General features: G+C 45.2%; 1 protein-coding gene across 1 annotated transcript in view; it reads right to left on the bottom strand.

The window, feature by feature from the left end:
* Window positions 1-14,119: 14,119 nt before the first annotated feature.
* The window catches only part of Lpcat1 (lysophosphatidylcholine acyltransferase 1), a 48,890-nt gene continuing 40,482 nt past the window's right edge, over window positions 14,120-22,527 (bottom strand). Inside the window, exons 10-14 of the mRNA XM_051182719.1 lie at window positions 20,014-20,139; window positions 19,471-19,624; window positions 19,057-19,155; window positions 16,650-16,791; window positions 14,120-16,117 (exon numbers count right to left, since the gene is read on the bottom strand). Coding sequence (XP_051038676.1) covers window positions 15,933-16,117; window positions 16,650-16,791; window positions 19,057-19,155; window positions 19,471-19,624; window positions 20,014-20,139 — 706 coding nt within the window. The 3' untranslated portion in view covers window positions 14,120-15,932. The remainder of the gene's footprint in view (window positions 16,118-16,649; window positions 16,792-19,056; window positions 19,156-19,470; window positions 19,625-20,013; window positions 20,140-22,527) is intronic.

The following is a 22,527-nucleotide window of genomic DNA, read 5'->3' as shown; positions in this document are numbered from 1 at the left end:
TACCTATATATGGGGTTGGGGGAGTGGTTTCAGTCCTTCACACTCCATCTGGTAACAGCACTCCAGGAGATGCTACCTCAAATCTCTGATGTCCCCCTTCCTTGCAAATACAATTCAATGCAAATATCACTTACATTCAAAGAGCCTGGCTTCTTTTCTGGACCTCACAAACAAGTTAATAATACACTTTGAGGTCGCTGAAGACATGACCTGCTATTTTGTAATCATCATGTTGAAGTTTGACTTGCCTTTAAGAGAACAATGTAACAACTAACAATGCAACAACTAACCTTTCTTGCCTCAGTCTCCCATGTAATGCACAATCACAAACTATGGTAATACATGACTTTAATCTTAAGTTACAGGCTCTTCCATGACTATGACCCAGAGCAATGAATGTGTGTATGTGTGTGTTGTGATAATAATTTGTTGAAAGTAGCCAACAGCCTGGAAGCAACCTTATACAGCAAATACCCTTCACAATCGTTGGAAGCAACATGTGTATATAGGTTGATAAAGTATCTTTGTAATACTGAGTATTTCGAGGTCAATTAGAATCACTAATACCTTGCAAAACTCACTTAAGGAGTTCAGCAAGGAATCTCTCATTTCCCATGCCATGCTTTTTGTTCTGTTAAATAAATACAGGCAGAAGACTCAAGGAGAGAAGAGGAGGATTCCAACTTGAGCTCACTAATCAGTCAAACTAATCCAAGGGGAAGTGTTGAATTTTCCTTAATGTGACACCAGAGCACTTTGATGACTCTGAGGTTATCTTTAGTGTGTTTTACCAACACAATGACCAGTAGCACTTCTGATGTCAAGAAAGGGGCAGGAACCCACCATGGGCCCAACTGAAGCCATCAAGAAAACAAATGGCTGAGTAAGGAAGGAATTGTGGGAATAACTAAAGAGGACATTTAAGGATACAGACACAGAACACAACTTAGCATCATACAACCTACAAAACAGACAAAAGAAAGAAAATATCAAAGGGTGAGGTGGCACACAGCCAAAACACAGCAGTTCAGGAATGAGAAACAGTGATGGGAGTAATCGCATGTCACCTATATTTAGAGTCAATATCCCATATCTATCTAGCCCTCTACTCCTGCCTCACACCTGACTAACTGTGCAGCTAGGACAATGGAACTTTTCATGTTCTTAGAGCAAAGGGGGCTGGACCTTTAGTCTCACCACAAATGTCAGGGAGGTCATATGTCCACCTCACTTTCTGGGCTTGTACAGGTAGATGCAGTGTGGTTGACTCTGAGTTGATCAATGAACAGCCCATCTTTGCATGCCGGAGCTTTGGCTAAATGCAGAGCCCAATTCCTTACAGTTGTTGCTGAGGCTGTTGACTCAAAGCACTGGGTGAAAACAGGTGGTGCTAGGGGAGTTCTGGAATGAGGATAGAAAGGGGAGAGAGGGTAGTGGGAGGGAATAAGGGAGAGACAGCTAAAATTAAGGGACATTTTAGGTGTATTATGGTAACCTAATATAGTAGAAACTTCCTAAAACATATGTATATATGAAGATGTTCTAAACAAATTTGACAAATAATGGGAGACAGAGTCCCAACTGGCCATCTCTTGTCACCAAATGAAGTTCCCAGTAGTGGGTTTGGGTCACATCTGAGTTGTTGGCCAAAGGGGTCCCACAGGAATCCCCAAATAGCACAGGCTTTTCCCAAGACTATATAGGTTGCTCCCCACAAACTGGCAGCAAGCCCCCATTGCTGAAGACAACACATACACAACTCATTGGACATGGAGGTGTCAAGCTGGTACCCACATAGAGCCTTCACCCCTATGTTCCAGTGTCTCCATTACAAGATGGCACTCTGCATGCTTGATAGAAATGTAAAAAAAGAGAAATGTAAAAAAGAGAAATGTAAACACCAAGCCAGCCACAAACCCTGTATCTACAATGGTATTCTATCTGCAAGATATGCTAGAGCAACTGTGGTACAAAGCTTGTGGGAGCAACCAACTGTGCCCGCTAGTCTTATGCCACCTTGACACAAGCTTGAGTTTTTCTGAAATGAGGGAACTTCAGTTGAGAAAATGCCTCCATAAGATCCAGCTGTAAGGCATTTTCTTAATTAGCGATTGATGGGGGAAGGTTCAGCCCATTGGGAGTGGTGCCACACCTGGGCTGGTGGTCCTGAGTTCTATAAGAAAGTGGAATGAGCAAGTCGTGAGGAGCAAACCAGTAAGCAGTACCCCTCCATGGCCTCTGCATCAGCTTCTGCCCCCAGATTCCTGTCCTGTTAACTTTCTTCGATGATGAACAATAATATGGACATATAAGCCAAATAAACCCTTTCCTCCCCAACTTGCTTTTTGGTCATGATGTTTCATTACAATAATGAAACTCCAACTAAGACACCAACCAATAATTGATTTAAGGGACACTCCATGAGATGGAACCCATTCCTGATGCTGCTTAGGTGACCAAGAACCTAAGACTAGATAGCCCAGGGACCTAGGGCAAAACCAAATAATGCTGCCTTAGAAATGTATCGATGAAATGACTCCTAATGATATTTGCCTACACTCATAGATCAGTGCCTTGTTCAACTATCATCATCAGAGAAGCTTTCTTCTGCAGCAAATGGGATCAGCTATAGAGACCCACAGCCAGACATTATGCAGATATTGAGAGATCTTGCAACACTCAAGTCATAGATGATATGTCTCCATCAAATCCTTCCCTTCAGAGCTCAGGGAACACTGAAGAAGAGGAAGTAGAAAGATGGTAGGAGTCAGAGGAGATGGAGGCCATCAAAGATAATGAGGTCCTCTAAATCATAGTGATCAAAGCTTGTATGAACTCAGGGAGACTGAAGCAGTAACACAGGGCACACACAGATCTGCTCCGGATCTTCTACATGTATATTATGGCTTCCAGTCTAGTGTTTTGAAGGGACTCTTGAACCCTCTCTTGGGCTCTTTTTCTTCTGTTGGCCTGTGTTGTCTGACTTTGATACAACAGTTTTTGTTTTGTCTTACTATATTTAAAAAATCAATAAATGAATTAATTTAAACCTAGTTACTAGGGTAAAGATTAAAAATAGAACTGTAATTTATACCTGTTAGGAGAGGAAAAAAAACCAGATTTCTTTAATGGAATGACATTGGGTATATCAACCACTCCAGGGCAAATCTCATGTTCAAGAGTAAGGTGAACAAAAACTATTGAACTCAAAAAACAAAAACAAAAAAAAAGAAGAAGGAAGAGCTATATGCTAATTTGAGTGAAAATGCCTCCCTTAGGTTCATAGGGAATAAACCTTCTTGACAGGGATAAGGAGGTGTGGTCTTATTGAAGTAGGTGTGGCCTTGTTGGAGTTAGCTTTGGAGTTTCACATGCTCAAAATAAACCCAGTGTCTCTCTTTTCTTACACCGATCCAGATGTGGAACTCTTGGCTCCTTCTCTATCACCATGTTTGCTTGCATGCTGCCAAGCTTCTTGCCATGACAGTAATGGTCTATACCTCTGAACCTGTAAGCCAGTACCAATTAAAAATTTTCCTTTGTAAGAGTTGCTGTGGTCGTAGTGTCTCTTATAGCAATAGAAATCCTAACTAAGACACTATACATAGGCTCACATATTAGTCATCAGGGAGTGACACTATTTGAGAAGGATTAGAACAATTAGGAGGTGTGGCCTTGTTGGAGTAGGTGGAGGAAGTGTGTCACTTAAAGTGGGTTTTGAGGATTCATAAACCCATGCCTGGTGCTCTCTCTCTCTCTCTCTCTCTCTCTCTCTCTATCTATCTATCTCTCTCTCTCTCTCCCTCTCTCTCTTTCTCTCTGCCTGTGGATCAGGATGTAGCTCTCAGATACTGCTCCAGGACCATGAGTGCTGACATGTCCCCACTATGTTCCCCACTATGGTGATAATGGACTAAACCTTTGAAACTGTAAGCAAGCCTGTAATGAAATGCCTTCTTCTATAAGAGTTGCCTTGGTCATTGTGTCTCTTCACAGCAATAGAACAGTGACTAAGACAACAATGGTTTGACAGTTTGAGTGGATTGTGGTGTGCTTAGGAGATCAGTAAGATGGCCTTTGGGTGTGTCTGTGAGGGCATTTATAGAGGGATTACTAAGAGAGGGGTAAGCTGCCTCAAATGTGCATGGGGAATCCTATAGGACAGGACAAAGAAGGAAACATAGAGCCCACCTAGTGGAGACATTCTCTCCACTTCTTGGCTTCTAGGAGATAAGCATCTCCCTTTTGCCAGTCCATTCTGTCAGGACACCTTCCCAGGGAGATGAAAATAAACACTTGTTTATAGTTGGGGACATGTCACCGAGTTCCCAAATAAATACATGGAGATTTAGTCTTACTTATGAATGCCAGGCCTTAGCTTGGCTTATTTTTAGCCAGTTTTTCTTAATTTAAAATTTTCAATCTACCTTTTGCCTAGGGCTTTTACCTTTCTCTATTCTATATGCTTTTCTTTCCTTCTAACTCCGTGGCTGGTTGTAAGCATGGGTGGCTGGGTCCTGGTGTTTCTTTTTCTGTTTCTTACTCCTCTCTCTACTCTCCTATTTATTCTCTCTGCCTGACAGCCCCATCTACTTCTCTATCCTGCCTAGCTATTGGCTATTTGACTATTAATTAGACCAATCAGATGTAGATAGGCAAAGTAACACAGCTTCACAGAGTTAAACAAATGTAACATAAAAGAATGCAACATCTTTGCATCCTTAAACAAATATTCCACAGCATAAAGAATGTAACACATCTTAAGCTAATATTCTGTAACACCTTTTCATCCCAGAAAGGGCACTAACAACAAACAGATCACAGAAATGACACCCTAGTCCAGTTTGGTGAACCAATGAGTATATTGGGCTTACTTACAGAAGCATGGGTGAGAGGTTACTTACAAAAAGTGTGAGTTACCCAAATGACTGCATTCTCATTTGGGTGACAGACTCCTGGGAGCTGCATAGATGGAGTCCTCCCTATGTCCCAGCTCAGACTCCCCTTTTAAACAGATCATCAACAAATTCAATCTTGCCAATAGTCTCCTATGGGTAATCACAGTGGCTTTGATTAAGACAGTAATGACTATGTTGAGCCTGGTTCCACAACCTTTGATAAGACACATAATTGCAGAAGGTTGGAAAGAAAAGATAAGATAAGCAATGTTTGCCCCTTGGTGGAGTTGCTGTGTGCTGGTGGGGCTGGGATTGGCTAAAACATTCATTAAAAAGGCACCATTCTGGGTCTGTATTCAGAAGGAAGTGGGTTCCCTTGGGGACTCTGGATTTTTTTTTTTTTTTGAAACAACATGGAACATGAATGGAAATGCCTCCCACCCATCTACCATGACTTCCACTCACTGTTCACTTTTGAGCAGACCAGAGCAAGATGGATTCTGGAAGTACAAGCTGCTGTGTAAGAAGCCACGTGTCCTTGGGAGGCTTTCAAATTTAGAGTACATAGGATTTTCCTGGATAAAATGATCATCACATGAAGCACAGGTGGCCAGGCTCCACCTTTGAGATGCACACCTAGCAGGTATACAATGTTTTTCTGCCATGAGGTGCAGTTACCTAGCGCAAACAGTAGTGCTTGAGAGGTTGCTTCAGATGCTGCCATTACAGGTGACATAGTGCGTGCACACTTGGAGTTTGAAATAATAGCTAAATATTCTTCTGGACACATTTTCCTCCTAAGTAGGGATGCTGCTGAGATATAGTTGAAACTCAAGGAGTTTCCAAGTCACAATATCACCCAAGCAGCCCACAATTTCATAAAATTTGGCATGAAACGTTATTTGTGATTTACCAGAAAGAGTAAATGATGTTGCCATTGACAGAGAGGGTATATGGCAATCACCAGGGGGAGAGAGGGGGGAGGGACAGAGGGGGGAGGGAGGGAGGGAGGGAGAGAGAGAGAGAGAGAAAGAGAGAGAGAGAGAGAGAGAGAGAGAGAGAATATGGCATTGCCATCACCAGAGAAACACAGAGTATATGACATTGCTATTAACAGAGAGGGTATATGTCATTAACATTATCAGAGACAGTATGTGGCATTGCCATTACCAGGTAGAGTGTATGAAATTAGATAAAACAAAGCTTACTTTTGATGCTTGTACACACTAGAAAGACACTCTCAGAGGTAGGCAGATAGTCAATCAGACTGCAGGATTTTGACTACAAGACACCCAAAAGGCTGAAGCTTTGCTGTATAACACATTGCTGGTCTGTGGGGAGAAGGATCAACTCATTGGTTCGTGTGACTCTCAGGCATTGGCTAGTGCATGGCTCCATATGCAGAGAACACAAAGAAAATTGAGGAGTGGGTAAGAAGCGCTTTCTGGGAAGGTCTCATGGTTTGTTCTGGTTGTTTCAAAGGGAAATGTGCCCTCTAGGCCCATATGTTTAAGAACTTGATCCTCAGTTGGTGGCATTGTTAGAGGAGGTCTAGGAGGAATGGTGTTGTTGGGGGAAACATGGAACCTGATGCAGGCTTTGAGGGTCTAAAGATGACACTGCTTCAGTTCCTCATCTCTCCGCCTCTGCCTGTGGTCCAGAATGTGAACTCTGACTCCTGCCCCAGCATCCAGGCCTGCCTGCTGCTCCTCCTTGCCATTGTAAACTCTAACCCTCTGAATCCATAAGCCCAAATAAACCCCGTTGTTCTATAAACTGCCTTGATCATGGTGTTTTATCACAGCAATGGCAAGCAACTAACACACTGATGGAGAAAATCCTGAGAAATCGAAGTAACAATCTGAGATAACACGGCAGTTTATTAGCATCTCAGGGTCAAGACTACCAAATGTGTTTTTTGTTTGTTTGTTTGTTTGTTTTTGTTTTTTTATCTGATCTATAGATAGAACTCAATCCAAGTCAGAAGTCTAACATTCTTTTTTGAAGAAATTGACAAGTTGGTTATAAAATGTATCAGGAATACAAGGATCCTAAAATAGCCTAAAACAAACTTCAAAAAGAAAAAGCCTTACAGAAACCCACTGCATTGTGAACTAATTAAAATATAATTTTTAAAAGGAGTTTGAATGTAGCTACTCTGCTTCATAGACAAAGTATCCTCCCCAAGACATGTATATTAAATGAAAATCTCAGTGTCAGGTATGCACTCTCTCTCTATGAGTTATTGGTCAGAGAGGCCCTCAGGTTCCCAAAGTAAAACCAGCTATAGTAATTTCTCTTGATTTCTCACCACAGCTCGATGGTAAGGCCTTATTGCCGAAGACACAGACTCTATTGCAGGACATGGAAGTCAAGCTAGATTGTTCCTCAGTCCCTTCCTGTTGTCTTACTCTGTCATACCCAGGCAACTGCTGGTTCATTTGCAATAGCCATGGATCGACTTTTCTCAGACTTTTTTCTATAGCAGTCCTATAGCAAATACTGTTTCATGTCCGTTCCCTCTCAGTGTATTTAAGGTGAGTCCCAGCGATTGCCTGCCTCTGTGAGTAGCTTTTCTTTGCTGGGGAGTATTCTATTGTATGGATGCAATGTAATTTCCCATAGCTCCAGATAGACAGCTGTCTATCTTTGTGCCGATGTGTGCTGCTACTTCCCTTAGGTGAGCCCTCATGGAATGGCTGGTCATACGGTGGGCATGCAAAGTCTTCATGTTGCAGAAATCTGATCTTCAAGAAACCAAACAGCGCAATTGTTGGAAAACCCATCTTTAATTATGCTGGCAGGCTTCTACCACCTAAGCAACTTCTGGGCCACTTTCTGTTGGCTACAGGTCAGTCTCCTGCCAGATTGCATCCTGATTTAGGATTTGACACCAGACATGAGATTTCTCCCTGAGACCCTTACGACCTGGGCTTTCTGGAGAGGCACATTCAGCCCCTGTTCCTTCTGACCTGAAGCAACGTTTTGTAGTTTAGAAGTGAGCCAGGACCCAACCAGCTCTCACAGAACTGGACAGGTAGGCACTGTCTATCATTTGGAGGCTCTTGTCGCCATTTCTCACCTTGCGTCGCTCGCTGCTGAGTGGGTTACACAGTTCAGTTCTGTCTGTGGAAAGCTCCATGTAGATGAAAGACAAAGTTATCTTGACCCAACCACTTTGGGACTTACAGAGTCCCAAAAGATTAACTCTAGTACCAGGCACATGGTCTGTGCTGCTTCAGTAGTATGATAGAGAGGGCCATTTAAATGTTTACATAGTTACCTTCCTCAGGTGGGATCAATCTCTGGCAGGTTGTCTTCAACCATGATCACCAATTTGTTGCCTTTAAACTTCTTGGTGCTGCTTAGCTGACTCTGAGGTATCAAATGCATGTTCCTGAGGACTTCAGGATCTGGTAGAAGGAAACTTTCTTCTCATGAAGTGTCTTTCTTTGACCTGAAAGTTCTCCTTGTCTCAAAGTTCACTAGCACAATGAAACCTTGCAAGCTACCCCACTTTTGGTCCCATTAGGCTGTGTCGCCACATTTCCTATCCCGTTCCTTTCTCCCTGTGCTTACCTCACATATACTTAGATATTTTATTTTTCATTCAGCCCAACAATTGCCATTGGGAGTTCAAGTCTTTAATGGAAATACTGACAGGATGGGGTTTAAACTTAGCACCTGGCTATTTTATATTTATCTTCCTTTGGACTCCTCCTACTGTCTTGCCTAGTTTGGATAAACACTCATGTGAACACACTTATTTCCTTTAGAAGACTTACTATATATTTCTTTTTGTGTAGCCCTGGCTATCCTGTAACTCACTCTTTAGATCAGGTTGGCCTTGAACTCAAAGACCCACCAGCCTTATGCCTCCCAAGTGCTAAGATTGAAGGCATGTACTACCACTCCTAGATGTGATTACTTTTCAACAGTGTACTGTGGTGATATCCTGCTTGTACAAAATAAAGCCTGTCTGAAGGGCAGAGAATGGAGCTTGCTAGACCTAACCATAGAGGTCTGGAGGTCTGTGGAGACAGACAGGAAGTGAGCTAGCGGGGCGGAAACAGGATATAAGCAGGAAGAAACAGGAACTCACTCTCTTGTCTGCTGAGATGTGAAGGAGGTAAGGTGTGGTGATGGCTTGCTACTTCTCTCTGATCTCAGCATTTTCCTCTATATCTGACTCCGGGTTTTTATTATCTAGACCAATTAAGAACTCCATTTACAGTGTACCTTCAGATAATACCTAGCCATTATGCTCAGCTTCTTGTGTTTTGGGGATTACTACTGATACTGTTGGCAATGATGAATTGGTTCAGCTATTGCCTACTAAAAATGTCTTTATTTTGCTTGACTTTATAAAGATGTTTTTAAACACAGAATTCCAGGCTGACATATTTTTTTGTCTTTAATTGTGAGGAGGGCTAGCATAGGCAGAGGCTGATGAGTAGTTAGTTGGTGGTCTTACAGAAGGTGACAGCTGTCAATCACTAAGGAATCAGCAGTCACTGAGAACTTTGGCTGCTGTTGAGAAGCTGGCAGTCACTAAGGTGGTTCTGATCATTGAGAAATTGGTTGTCACTGAGAATCTGAATGTCATTGAAAGTCATCTACCAGTCATGGAAAACTTGGCTGTTAGTCACTGAGGAATTGGTTCTCATTGAGGAGTGAACTACCAACCGAGAAGTCAGCTGTCCTTCATTGAGAAGCTGGCTGACACTGATATCAATTACTGATTAGTAATTGCTAATTAGTGATATCAATCACTATTTAGTAGGTACTCAGCAGTCACCTGGGTAAACTTTGTTCTTTAGGAGCACACGTTTCTTCTGGATGCCCTTGCATTTTCCTTTAAAATTTTTTTTTACATTGTGTGTGTGTGTGGTATGTGTTTGTGTGTCTGGTGTGTTGTTTGTGGTGTGGTGTGTGTGTGTACATGTACCTGTGCCAGACATACATGTGAAAATCAAAGGACAACTTGTGGGAGCTTTTCTCTCCTCCTACCCTGTGAGTCCTGGGGATCAAACTCAGGTCATCAGGCTAGTAGCAAGCACCTTTTTCCAGGCCTGGCTTGTTTGGTATTTGTTCAATTTGGTGCTCACTGAACTGCATCTTTTATGCCTGCATTTATAGATTTGGGCAAATTATGGCTATTATTTTGTCAAATATTTTTTTTCTGTCCCTGAAAGGCTATCTGACCACGTTTCTTGGGCTACTCCCTTTCTCTACATCTCCTACCCATGCTTGCTGGAACTGCACGTGGATAACCTCCAGGCTCCTCCTTCCCTCACTGATTTTCTCAGGTGTGACTTGGTATGGTGTGAATTTGTCTCTTCCCACCAGCCCAGCGTTCATCTCATAGGCTCCGGATGGAGACCAAATGAGGATCAGCAGCAGAGCTGGTCAGTAACCACCTAGGCTGGTCAAAGTTGTCCATGATCCCAGACCTGAGCCGGCATCACTCTTGGGAAGGACCTGACAGCTCCTCCAGGCACACCAATTTTCTCTGGACCTTTCTATCACAACTGGAAAGGCTTCTTGGTTGATACAAGTTCAGCATTTAGGTTTTCCTGCCAAAACTGCCTGGAGTGCAGTGTGAGTTCTACTCATGACTGTTCATCTCCCACCCATGGCTACAGAACTCACAACACAGCCAAAGCAGCCTTGAAGGACACAGGGCTGGGCTCTGACATTGGATGTGGACCTGCAATTTTGGGCTGCCTTCCCACAGACAGACTGGTGCCTTAACTGAGGACTAGTTCACACTGCTAATCATGGCCAGAAAAACATTTGCAACTAAGGGATTAGCAACGGTTCAATGATGTCTAGTCATGCTCTGGCGACTGTGCTACTATTCTAAATGCTCCCTTTGCCTTTTCAAGGTTCTTCTCAACTCTCTGTATTCCTGCCTATGGCCTGGGTCTAGCCAGGTGCGTGACTGAAAAATACCAACACACAGGGCAGACCCCTCTCCTCCCTGCCATCTGACAGAGTCTTGGGATGGGCTGCCCTGTGAGCCTGGTACAGTGACAGTAACAGTGGGCAGAGGTAGATGAGAAGATTTTGAGGGAAGAAAGAGAAAGAAGAAACATTGTAATTAAATTACAATCTTAAAATCAAACAAAACAGTGGGCAGAGCTGCCCTGCACTGTGTGAGATCTACTTTGCTGACCTAGACTCTCTATGGCCCACATCTGTTACTGTGTTACTTCCTGAGATTCTGCTTCTCATTTCATACTTTTTTCTAAGAGCCTCAGCCCCCAAGACCAGAGGTTTCATCTCAGGACTGCAAGACATGTGCTGCCCACAGTTAAGACATCTGTCAACACTGGAGCTGCCTTTCCTGACTCAAGGCACAAGAGAAATGTGACTATCGGTTGGGAAGATTGGTCCTAAAGATGTATGAGAAAGGTCACTGTCACGAGACTGGATAGGATGCTTTTGGAGCCCAGTGGCTCTCCATGTGCCTCTTGGAATTGTCATGAATAAGACTGGGACTAAGGTGCTACCAAATCTGGGGCCAGGAGAGCACAAATAGGTCTGTATGTAAACACGCCATCATATGATGAGACAGGAACGAGGATGGGTCAGCTGTAACACTGTGCACTTGCTTGACGGGGCTTCTACCTGTGTGCATGTGTGCTGGGTGTGAATTTGCGCATCCGCTGGTGGACTGGTTACTCATTCTTTCCACTTCTTGGGAACCCCTATCATTTTAGACAGAGAACATCAGGAGTGGTGAGCAGTGAACTTTGAAACTCAGTTTTTCCATAAGGAAATGTTTAGATTGGCTCTTGACCAAACTCAGCTCATGCTAAGGTGGGGTTGAGCCTGGTGGAGTTCATCTTCCTGGGAGCAGGTGTAACATTGGGTTTATTTGTGTTTATGGGAATGACTCCAGTGTCGTGCTAGATGATGCACAGGAATGTAACCTGCACTCTGCAAAGCTGGGGGTGGGGGTGGGGTGGGGTCCAAGTGGTAGGTGCTGGCTCTCCCTACCCTGCTTTCATATGGAATCTGTGAGGATGCAGACTTCTTTAACAAGGCCTCTGGAGTGGCCCCATTTCTTATGTACTACTTGTTGCAGGTTGTTCAAACTCCAGCACGGCAGAACTGTATGATGAGACCAGCAGAGACCTAACCCTGTCTGATAACAAGTAGGGGGCCCCAACATTTGGGCACGCTGTTTGCCTGGTTGCTGTCCTGCATGTCTGTGGCCAGTCTGTGCTTGGAGCTGCAGTATCTCCTGTGATCTTGAGCAAAATGATTCCCAAACCAGCTCTGTAGGGAAAGCAAGCAGCTCATGTCTTGCTTTGAACCAAAAAAAAAAAAAAAAAAAAAAAAACCAAAACTGTAAACAAATCAGGCATGGTGGTGTTTCCCTTTAATCCCAGAACCCCAGAACCTGAAGGCCGAGCAGGTGGATCTCTGTGAGTTTAAGGTTAGTTTCATCTACAATGTGAGTTCTAGGACGGTCAGCTGGTGAAACCTTGTCTCAAAAAATAAGTCAAAATAAGAAACATTTTTAAACACGCCTAGTGTCAGAGTTGGCGGCCGTTTAAAAAAATGACAAGTTCCTCAAAAAGCACAAAAGAGAGGGATGGAAAGATGGCTGAGAAGAACACCCGCTGTTCTTCTGGAGACCTGAGTTTGATTCCTAGCACCCCCGTGGGCAGCTCCCAACCTTCAGCTGCAGGGGTGTCTGACCTGCAAGGGCCCCGCATTCATGTGCACATATACATAATTAGAACTGATAAAAAAGTAAGTCTTAAAACGCAGGATGTAAATAACACTTGTGAAGCAGTGTTAGGTTAAACCCATATTTTCTTACTCCATGGGGCCCAACCACACATACTGGTACCCCACAGCTCTGGTATACATCAGTCATTTATTTTTTGAGGGTAGTTTCTACATTTTCTTATACATTGGTGTGCGCGCGTCCATGCACGCACATCCATGCACGCGCGTTTGCGTGTGTCTGTGTGCGTGTGCTGCATGTGCATGTTCTTGTGCTTCTGGGACAACCTCATCCACGAGGCTAGGCTGGCTGGCCAGTCAACCCTGGGGATCTGCCTCTCTGCACCTCTCCAGCACTGGGATTATAAGCACACTTTACCATACCTGGCTCTCCTGCCCCTCATTCCCCCTGACACCACCCCAGTGGGTAATGGAGATTGACTCAGGTCCTCAAGCTCTGCAGCAAGCATTCACCTACTGAGTTACCTCCTCAGTCCTCACCAAACATTATTACATTCCAATCCCAGTTCCCCCTCCTTCTCCTCTTGCTCTCCCCTTCCCCCCACCCGCTCCTCAGAGAGGGTAAGGCCTTCCCTAGGATGTCAACTAAGTCTGTCCCATCACCTCATGAAGGCAGGACCAAGGTGACCCCCCCCCCCCATGTCTAGACTGAGCAAGGTATCTTTCCATAGAGAATGGGCTCCACTAAGTCAGTGGATTAGAGTTAGATCTTGGTCCCACCCTCCAGTAGCCTCATATCCTGCCCAAGCCACGCCATTGTCACCTGTACCCAGGGGTCCTAGTAAAGTCCTATGCTAGTTCCCCAGTTGACATTGAGGAGTCAGTGCTCTCTTGCTAGCTCTGGTCAGCTGATTCTGTGGGTTTCCCCATCATGACCCTGACCCCACCCCCTTGCTCATACAATCCTTCCACCCTCTCTTCAATTCGACTCCCAGAGCTTGGCCCAATACTTGGCTGTGGATCTCCGCATCTGCTTCCATCAGGTACTGGATGAAAGCTTTATAACAACTAGGGCAGTCACCAATCTGATTACAGGGCAAGGCCAGTTCAGGCACCCTCTCCACTACTGCTAGGAGTCTTATCTGGGTCACCCTTGTGGATTCCCAGGAGCCTCCCTGGCACCAGGTTTCTCCTTAACCCCACAAAGGTCACCTCTGTCCCAGTTTACCCAGGACATCACATTCTCTTCCCAGGGAGATCATTATGGTCCTCCTTGTTAACTAGCTTCTCTAGGGCATATTTCTCCATCTTTTATAGGATTTCATAGGATGATCTCCTGAAAAATGTGACAGAGAAACTACAGAATTGGCCTACCAGATGCAAAGACGTGTGTGTGTGTGTGACAGCGGAGCTCCTGGCTTCCACACATAGCTGATGAGCTTTCTTACCAGGCTAAGAAACACCTGTTCTCTTTCCACTAAGAGGCATTTAACATAACACGCTCAAGCCTGCAAAACTTTACAATGTATTGTGTTTATTTCACTGAAAACCTGAAGACCGCACCCCAAAGGAGCCTGCGGGCAGGGCGGGCACCGCCACTGCCCCTGCCCGCTAAGTACATTCACAGTTCTGACGCGCGGACTGAAGGTACTAGCAAGAGTAATCCGGAGAATGAACATCCGCCCCAGGTCTGCTCGGGATCTCCTCACATGCCCAATGGCATTCCATGGGAATCCTTCACTTGCAGATGGTGGGGCAGAGCCCCAGCCTCGGGACATCTTAGTTCATTAGTCTCCTTCATTGGCCTTTTAGTGGCTTTTCTCTTCTGAAAATTTGTACTCTATAATTATAAAAACCAACTGGTCGGCTACAAAGGCTGTGTTCACATTTCATTCAAACCTAACAAGCTAAGAGCCCAGAAACCAAGCTCTCTGCCCATCCTGCGGCAGTGTGGTGCTGTGTGGCTGAGGTCGAGGGGTTCTGTTTATGTATTTCTCTTGGGGAAGCACACACTAACACTTTCTCTGAGAAAGTTAGTACACACCTGTTCCTGCACTTAAAAAGCCTGGTGGTCATTTTTCTACAGTAATGCCTCGAATGTAAAATCTAATTTAGGAGTAAAAACAAAATTCCAAAGCAATCATTGCTTATGAAACAAACTAAAACTACGGTCTCTGTTGTGCTTTTAGGATGAGTTTGTCAAAAGCAAAAAACAAACAAAACTCCATGAAACCAGGCAATGCCTCAGGTGACAGTCTGGGCCCTCTGCCTGCCTGACTTCATGGGGGGCCAAGCACAGCAAACTGTGCAGTCTGTCCCCTGCAGCTGTCACCATGGTAACTGGTGCGGAGGACAGGGCCTCCTGGCCAATGTCAGTCTGTCTGCTCCGAGAGCAAGAATGACATCATAAAGGCAAGGGGACAGCTTTCCGTTCTTTTCCTCTGCTCGATTCTTTACTCACATTCAATGCTTTCACCATTTACATGAAGTAGATTTTGTTATGTGGAAACTGAAATACCAAACTGGCAATGCTTATAAAAAAAGATGGGGATTCAGGAAGGCTTAAGGAAAGCATCCTGGAGATAGTCTTTGTGGCTAAATGTCCCTCCCATGGACCTAAATAAGGAGGAGGGCAGAGAGAGCCTTTAAACTGTGGCCACCCGAGACAACCTCAAAGTCTATCAAGAACAAGTCTGGAAATAAATATCTGTATGTTAACACGAAAAATGAAGTAGAAAACCAATTTTCTTTTTTAAAAAAATGTTGAATGTTTTCCAAAGTACCCAAGTGAGGTTTATAAAATAGTCATGAGGTCCTGCATGGACACAGAAACACTTACAATCGGATGATGCCCCATCACGTGTGAGCCAGAGATGGCAGAGGCACTGACTCAGGACAAGGTGACTGCTCCAGGACAGGTGTGTGCAGACGCCTTGCACTGTGCACACCATACAGACAATGAGGGAAAAAGACTGACAAACTCAAGACCAGCAAATTCTAGGTGAGCACACAGCCATCCATGCCTGTGCCCACTCAGCCTGTGGAGTCCTGCCCCACAGGGAGGCCCGGAGCACCCGCCTGCCTGCCTGCCTGCCTGCCTGCCTGCCTGCCTGCAATGGGCAGGTGGGGTATGCACACAGCTTCCCTGCAAATGCCCAGCTGGGCCCTGAGACAGAAAATAAACACATCACAAGTCTTTCGGACTACGGGTCTGCAAACATACAGAGATGGCATGACAAGACAGGGAAACGTAGATACACAAACAGGCTCCAGACCACTGGAGGCAGGTGGTGATGCAAGAGGGACCTCGTCCCTCCAGAATCTTCCATTCTAGTCCACTTTCTTACAAAAATTCTTTCTCCCAAAGTCTGAGTTTTCAGGGCTGAAGTCAATGCAGAAGCCATTGGGAGTTGGTGCTGGGGGTGTTTGTGCACAGTTGTCGAAATGTGTCTGGTCAGGGTACAAATAGTCCTCCGCGAAGTCGGGGTACATTTCTGCAAACTTACAGAAGTCATCTGCAAAGACAAGGAAGTTGATTATTGGGACAGAGAGAGAGCACCCCCCCAGAAAGGTGAGTTTTATAAGAGATGCCATCACCCCAACACTGCCACCATGACTGGGAATTCCTCAGGCCAGGGACTAAGGGTAGGGCATGGCAGAGGGGCTCCAGATAAAGGTTGTGGGTGCTGGCATTACAGCCGAACCCTCCAGGAGAGCAGCTCCAACAGGGCTGGGGTGGGTGTTCTCCCTACCCCCTGCAAGGGTGCCCATGCCAGCTCCTCCCTGGTATGGGCTTTTAAGCTTGCTCCTAAATCATGGAGAGAAACTGGACCCAGGACCATCGTATACTTATGGGTGTCAGAAGAACCATTTTTAGGGGATCAGGTGCTACATGAGGAAAAGGGGGTAGCATGGTGTGTGGGGATGGGGCAGGGGCTCCATTCATAACACCAGGCCTCTGACACTCTGATTCCTTGCATACCTGAGCTGGAGTGCCCACTACATCCTACCCCTACTTTGGGGGTGACACCATTCTCCTCCACTTACCAAATGTTATTCTTCCCTTCTCCTCTTGGTCAATAGCCCGGAACAAGTCAGTCACTGTTAATTCTGATACACCCAGGGCAGTCTTGAGGATGCAGGACAGGTTGGTCTCATCTATGCTGCCATCCTCAGGAGATCCATACATCTGCAAGGGACATTGAAGAGTTGCCCTGGTGACCTCATTCTGGTGTTGGCCAGGCCTGGTACATTTTCCCCAGTGGCCCTGATCCCACCTTGTCAAAACAGCTGGCACCCTTGAGAGGGTGGTGCCTACAAGCACATGATTAGGTACCCGACAGTCATGCCTGTCTCCACTGGCCTCTGCAGGTCCCTCATGGACATTGCACAAACATGTCTTGGCTGAAACTTGGATGCTGTAACAACTGTGGGAGCAAAGCAACAAGTAGAGGGAGATGGAGCAGAGACTCAGCTCCAGCAGGGAGTAGCAGAGGGGCTCGGTGTGCCAGGGTAAAGCTGGGGCTGCAGGGTTCTTGTAGCAAGAACCAGGCAAGCAGAACAGTGTGCATCCTATGCCACCTAGTGGCCAAGGGATAAACTGTAGCATCTTTGGGTGATCAAGGGGACAATGTAATGAGGTTGTGAGGCTATGGTTTTTAAGATGCAAGGACTAAAAGTCTATACACATTTCTAACCAGAAAACTAGACTGTCTGGGAAAAAGGACTACTAGGTGTCCCCAAAAAATGCTATGTGAAAGTTTTTCTACAGGAGTGGCACTAGCATGAAAAGCAAGAAGGGACCCCCAAAAGGGTGGGAACATGTATTTGATTTCACCTCCAGGAGTATCTAGGAGTATACATGTTCTTGGTTCTTACTCATGGTCACAAAGCTGTTTTACACCTTGCTATTTGGCCCTAACCAAACAGCATGTAAGGAAGGTGTCCATTTCCTTAGACGCCATCCCAGAGTGATGCACAAGGAACCTAATGAACTCATTCACTTTGCAAAGACTTCCATCTTCCCAGAAAGAAGCCAAACCTTGTTTCAGAGCATTGCACTGACACCCTGTCACCATCAGTACTGGTGAATGTTCCCAGGGCCATTATGCCTTGGGGACAGCAGAACAGGATGGGTACAGGTGGGATACTAGGGGAGTCTGAGAGGTAGCAGCTGGCCCAAGGAGTGCAATGGGACATAGCTCTCTGGGGGCACAGTGAACAGGTGTCTGCTATCCTATCACAGAGGCGATGTGGCCCCAGAATGACCATCAGGATGCTCGGCTACCTACCACACTTGCTCTGCCAGGCAGCTGTGACAGACTTGATGGCATTAGAGCCCAGGTGGGGATGAGCCATCAGAATAAGGACACCGTGAAGATATAGGAGGGTCGGGCTTTTCCAAACAGCCAGCGAGTGTTGACACCACACAGTTAACTCTCCTGGAGTGACCCACATAAGCAATGCTGGCAACTGGGGAGAGTTCCCAGCACTGATCTGGCATGGCACTGGATAAATAAGAACTTTTGGAGAACATGAGCTATGAGGGTGTCCCTGGTGCCCTCAGAAAATCTTGACTAAGAGGGAAAGAACCACCCTGAATGTGGGTGGCACCATCACACCAGCTGTGACAAGCTGAGCTCCATCCAGCACTCCTCTAGCTTGGTTTTCTGGTTGTGACTGCAAATCAGCCAGCTGCCTCACATTCCTGTTACCATGCTAGGCAGCGGTCCCTCAAATGATAAACCAAAACAAATCCTCCCTCCTTTAAGTGACTTAAGATTTACTATTTATGTGTGTGTGTACATGAATGTGTACATATGCACCATGAACATGCAGGTATCCACAGAGGCCAGAAGAAGGAATCATGGTGTGGTTGTAAGCCACCTGACGTGATGTGGGTATTGGGAACTGAACTCGGGTCCTATTCGAGAGCAGCAAGTGCTCTTAACTACCGAGCCATCTTTCCAGTCCCTCAAGGGCCTTCTTGTTAAGTATTTGGTTATAGTGATGGCAAAAGCAGTGAATACAGAAAACTGGTAACAGGAGTTCTTAGGCATTTGGAACTTTAAAGGGGGAGATTTTCAGGTGTGGAGATGCCCGCTAGGAGATTATTTCTGGGCATGCCTGTAACAGGTTAACTGAAGAGGGAGATAAACTTTGAATGATATGATGGCAGCCAGTAAGCTGGGGGTCTCAGACAGAATAAAAGAGGAAAGGCAAGAATTCAGCCGAGCATCAACATCCATCTCCTGCTTTCTTACTCCAAATACAACACAACCAACCGCTTCATAGCCAAGCCTCCTTCATGACTTCCACACTACAACTGTATCTCCTCAAACCATAGCCCCAGGTGAACCTTTCCTTCCAGAACAGTCTTCTTGCCAGGAATTTGTCACAGTAATAAGGAGAATAACTAACAGATGCACAAATCCCACTCAAGGGATCCACTTGCCTTGAATGCCAGCTGGATGGTGGCTAGGGTCTGGGACGGCCTGCACACCACAGATAGGGCGACCACATACTCACGGAGGTCTATCTCAGCATCGCCACTCTGCAAAAGGGAAACACATTCAAGTGATGGCTTGGCTGTCTGGATGTCAGAAGGGACCTTCTGGCTAACTGGTTCATCCCAGGCTGACTTGGCAATATGTAGGCGTGTGGAAAGTGTGCTTTGAAAGATGACTCCCAGGCACACCTGCTAGAACCCCAGTCAACTTTCAAACGTGAAGCTTTGCCAGAGAGCAAACCAAGGCCTGCCCGCACTTACAGAACAGGCCAGCCAGTATCTTTGTGGGACTCGCTCCACTGAGGGCCATCACACAGTGACAAGACAGAGGTTTTGCCTCAAGTTCCCGGGTGGACCTACCTCATCAAACAGTGAGAACATGTCCTCTAGCGCATCTGAGACGGGAACCTCCAAGTAGGCTGCGAACTCTGGGAGCCCAATCTTCTGTCCTCTCTTCATCCTAGCACTCTCTGAGTATTTGTCTAGATCTTTTTCAAGATTTTCTGGTTTCAGTCTAAATTAAAAAAAAAAAAAAAAAAAAATCAGGGAAAGATTTATTGATAAAATCATAGCACAGGAAACTATGAAGCTTGGAGACTTATTAAAATAAAATTTCTTGACAAGCAACAAGTTCGTTTCTGAGCCTGGCACATCCTCAGTTTACAAGGTGCCAGGTTGTCTCTGTGTCTACCTGCCTGCCCTTGGGTATGTTCCCAATATGGTAGACAGGGGCAACACCCATACACACAGCTGGAATCCAGCAAGGTTCTTAAGGTCCTTCTATGTGGGCTGCAGATGACATCTGAAACCCAATGTAAGCAGAGAAAGAATTCTATTACAAGTTCCTTGCAACCTCAGCAGCACTCAGTCCTAATGAACACTTGAGAGCCACAGGAAACTCACCCAAGGCCCCTCACGAGCCTGGCAAACTCTAGCAGACAGGTGTCAGCAGGCAAGCGGAGTTGTCCTTCTGCCAAAGCCAGCTGGCAATCCTCAAATGTGTAGTCGGTTACCGAGACACCCAGGGCCCTATAAGAGAGGGATCCTTTCATCCAGCCTGCCCATACCTCTGGTCCCCACCTCGCAGGAGCAATAATCACACAGCTGCAAGGGAATAGGTGTCAGAGGGTGACCAAGGTAGACAGTTCCTGAAGGCCTTCAGGGGACCAGTCACTCTAACTCCCAAGCCAGGAGGAAAGCCCAGAGGTCACCAGATGCACTGGAAGGTACGGGACACCCAGTTCTCAGGCACCAGGTTAACGTGGGCCTCCCCTCGGGGGAACTACTGAGCATCATCTCATACCTCTGCCTGCATGTCTGAGACTACGATGGGTGTTTCCCCCATCCTAGGGTGTTGACAGGAGCTGTTTTATCCATGTGTAGAACAGGCCTTCACTTTGTCTCAGTGCGCTACTATTTTAGCCACATAAAACATTATTTGTAACTTATATATTAAAAAATTTCCTATGAACACAGACAGAACCCAAAGAGTGACTATCACTTGACAAGAACAAGGGAGTTCTACTGCATCACACATGCAGTGAGGACAATGGCTGGTGATGATGCCCAGACAACTGATGGGACACTTGGCAAAACTACTACAGAAGTACACACACCAAGCACTCAGGTTAGCAGGAAAACCCTCTCAACTCTGGTCCCAAGGCTCATCATGTTCTGTGAGCCCATTTGACCTCTCTCTAGGTGCACGCCATTGGCATCCAGCAGAAGATCCAGGCGATGGTGATGGCATCTCTGGGAAGCTGGCATGAGCTGGAAGGGAAGACTACTCCTCTCGGTCTGAGGGTGTGGACAGCTCTGCCACCATGTCATTGAGCTAGATATACACAAGCAGGAAAAGCCAGTTTTCTCTCTAGGAAGCAGGTCCCTCCCCCATGGTCTGTCAATGGGAACTTGGAGGGAACCACAAAAAAGCCCCAAACAGGAACTGACATCCTTGTAGCTGGAATAGTCCTCAAAGGCAGCCAGGATGAGACTTTTACATGAGTGATGAGAGATGTCATTCTGTAAATATGTTTCTTGTATTGGTTAATGAATAAAGCACTGTTGGCCAATAGGAAAGCAAGATAGGAGGGACAAGGAGACAAGGAGGAAAGAGGAAGTCGTAGAGAGGAGATTCAAGATGGAAGACGGGAGAGAGCAGAACACCAGCCCCTCTTTCCGGTAAGATAAGACCATGTGGAAATACTTAGATTAGTAGAAATGGGTTAATATTTAAGACAGCACTAGCCAATAAGAAACTAGTAACTGGCCAACAGAATTATATCTAATACAGCATCTCTGTGTGTTATTTGGGGCTGGCGTGGCAGTGGGACCAGACCGGCGGCGGTGGAAAAAACCACTCTTAACATAATGGCGCCTTCAACGTTGCTAAGATCTATCACTTAAAACTTAACAAAAGCTTAAAATGGTTTTAGAAACAAAACAACAGAGACAACCAAGGCTTCTTGGTAGCAGCATTTTTCTCAGTTGGGCTCTGCTCTGCTAGAGACAAGAAGAGATTTGCATGGCTCCTTTAAGGGAGGTTTCCTGACTCAGCATAAGCAGCAAAAAATCAAAAAACAAAACAAAACAAAAAAACAAAAAAAACACAAAATCAAAACAAACAAACAAAAACCGCAAGGCTTTAAAAGAGCTCTGCTAACAACTGAATGGTGTGTACAAGAGCTGGCAATGGCAGTGACCACATCTCCAAGCCAGGAACATGCTGCTGGATGGCAGCGTAGACCAAGGCAGTGAGCACAGCTCTCAGTTCTGGCAGTAAAAGTACCCACCACCATCTTGGATAGACCAAGGCTAATACAGCTGTGGCTTTCATTCTAGCAATATTGTTGTTTACCAAATAAAAGACTCATGGCCAGAAAAAGATAAAAATTTACAGTGAAGACAGATTCACATTAAGAAAAAGCTAAAGCTTTACAGTGTGTTTTAAAATATACGTAGGCTTGGAAGAAGAAAAAGAATAAAATGGTTTTAAAAAGACAGAGTAGCCGGGTGTGGTGGCACATGTCTTTAATTCTAGCACTTGGGAGACAGAGACAAACAGATCTCTGTGATTTCAAAGTAAACCTGATATACAGAGTTAATTCCAAGACAGATAAAAGTTATACAGAGAAATCCTGTCTCAAAAAATGAAAAAATAAAAGTAAAGAAATAGAGTAATAAAAAAGCCACGTAAAGATGGAAAGCACAGAAAGAATCTGGGTATTATATTGTGTTTGTATCGTTTGACAGCTGAGGAAATAACAACTTTTAAAATAAATACTACTGGATTAATTCAATTTATATATTTTAAAAATGCTTTAACTCCAAAATTTAAGTCTAAGGACAGGTTACTGGGGAAAAGGATTTCTATTTTTGTTTCCACAGAAAATGAAAAGCTATGGATTCCTTCCAGAC

This window comes from Phodopus roborovskii, unplaced genomic scaffold (genome assembly GCF_943737965.1).
Source record: "Phodopus roborovskii unplaced genomic scaffold, PHOROB, whole genome shotgun sequence".
Classification (NCBI taxonomy): Eukaryota; Metazoa; Chordata; class Mammalia; order Rodentia; family Cricetidae; genus Phodopus; species Phodopus roborovskii.
This window is presented reverse-complemented; position numbering and strand designations above follow the sequence as displayed.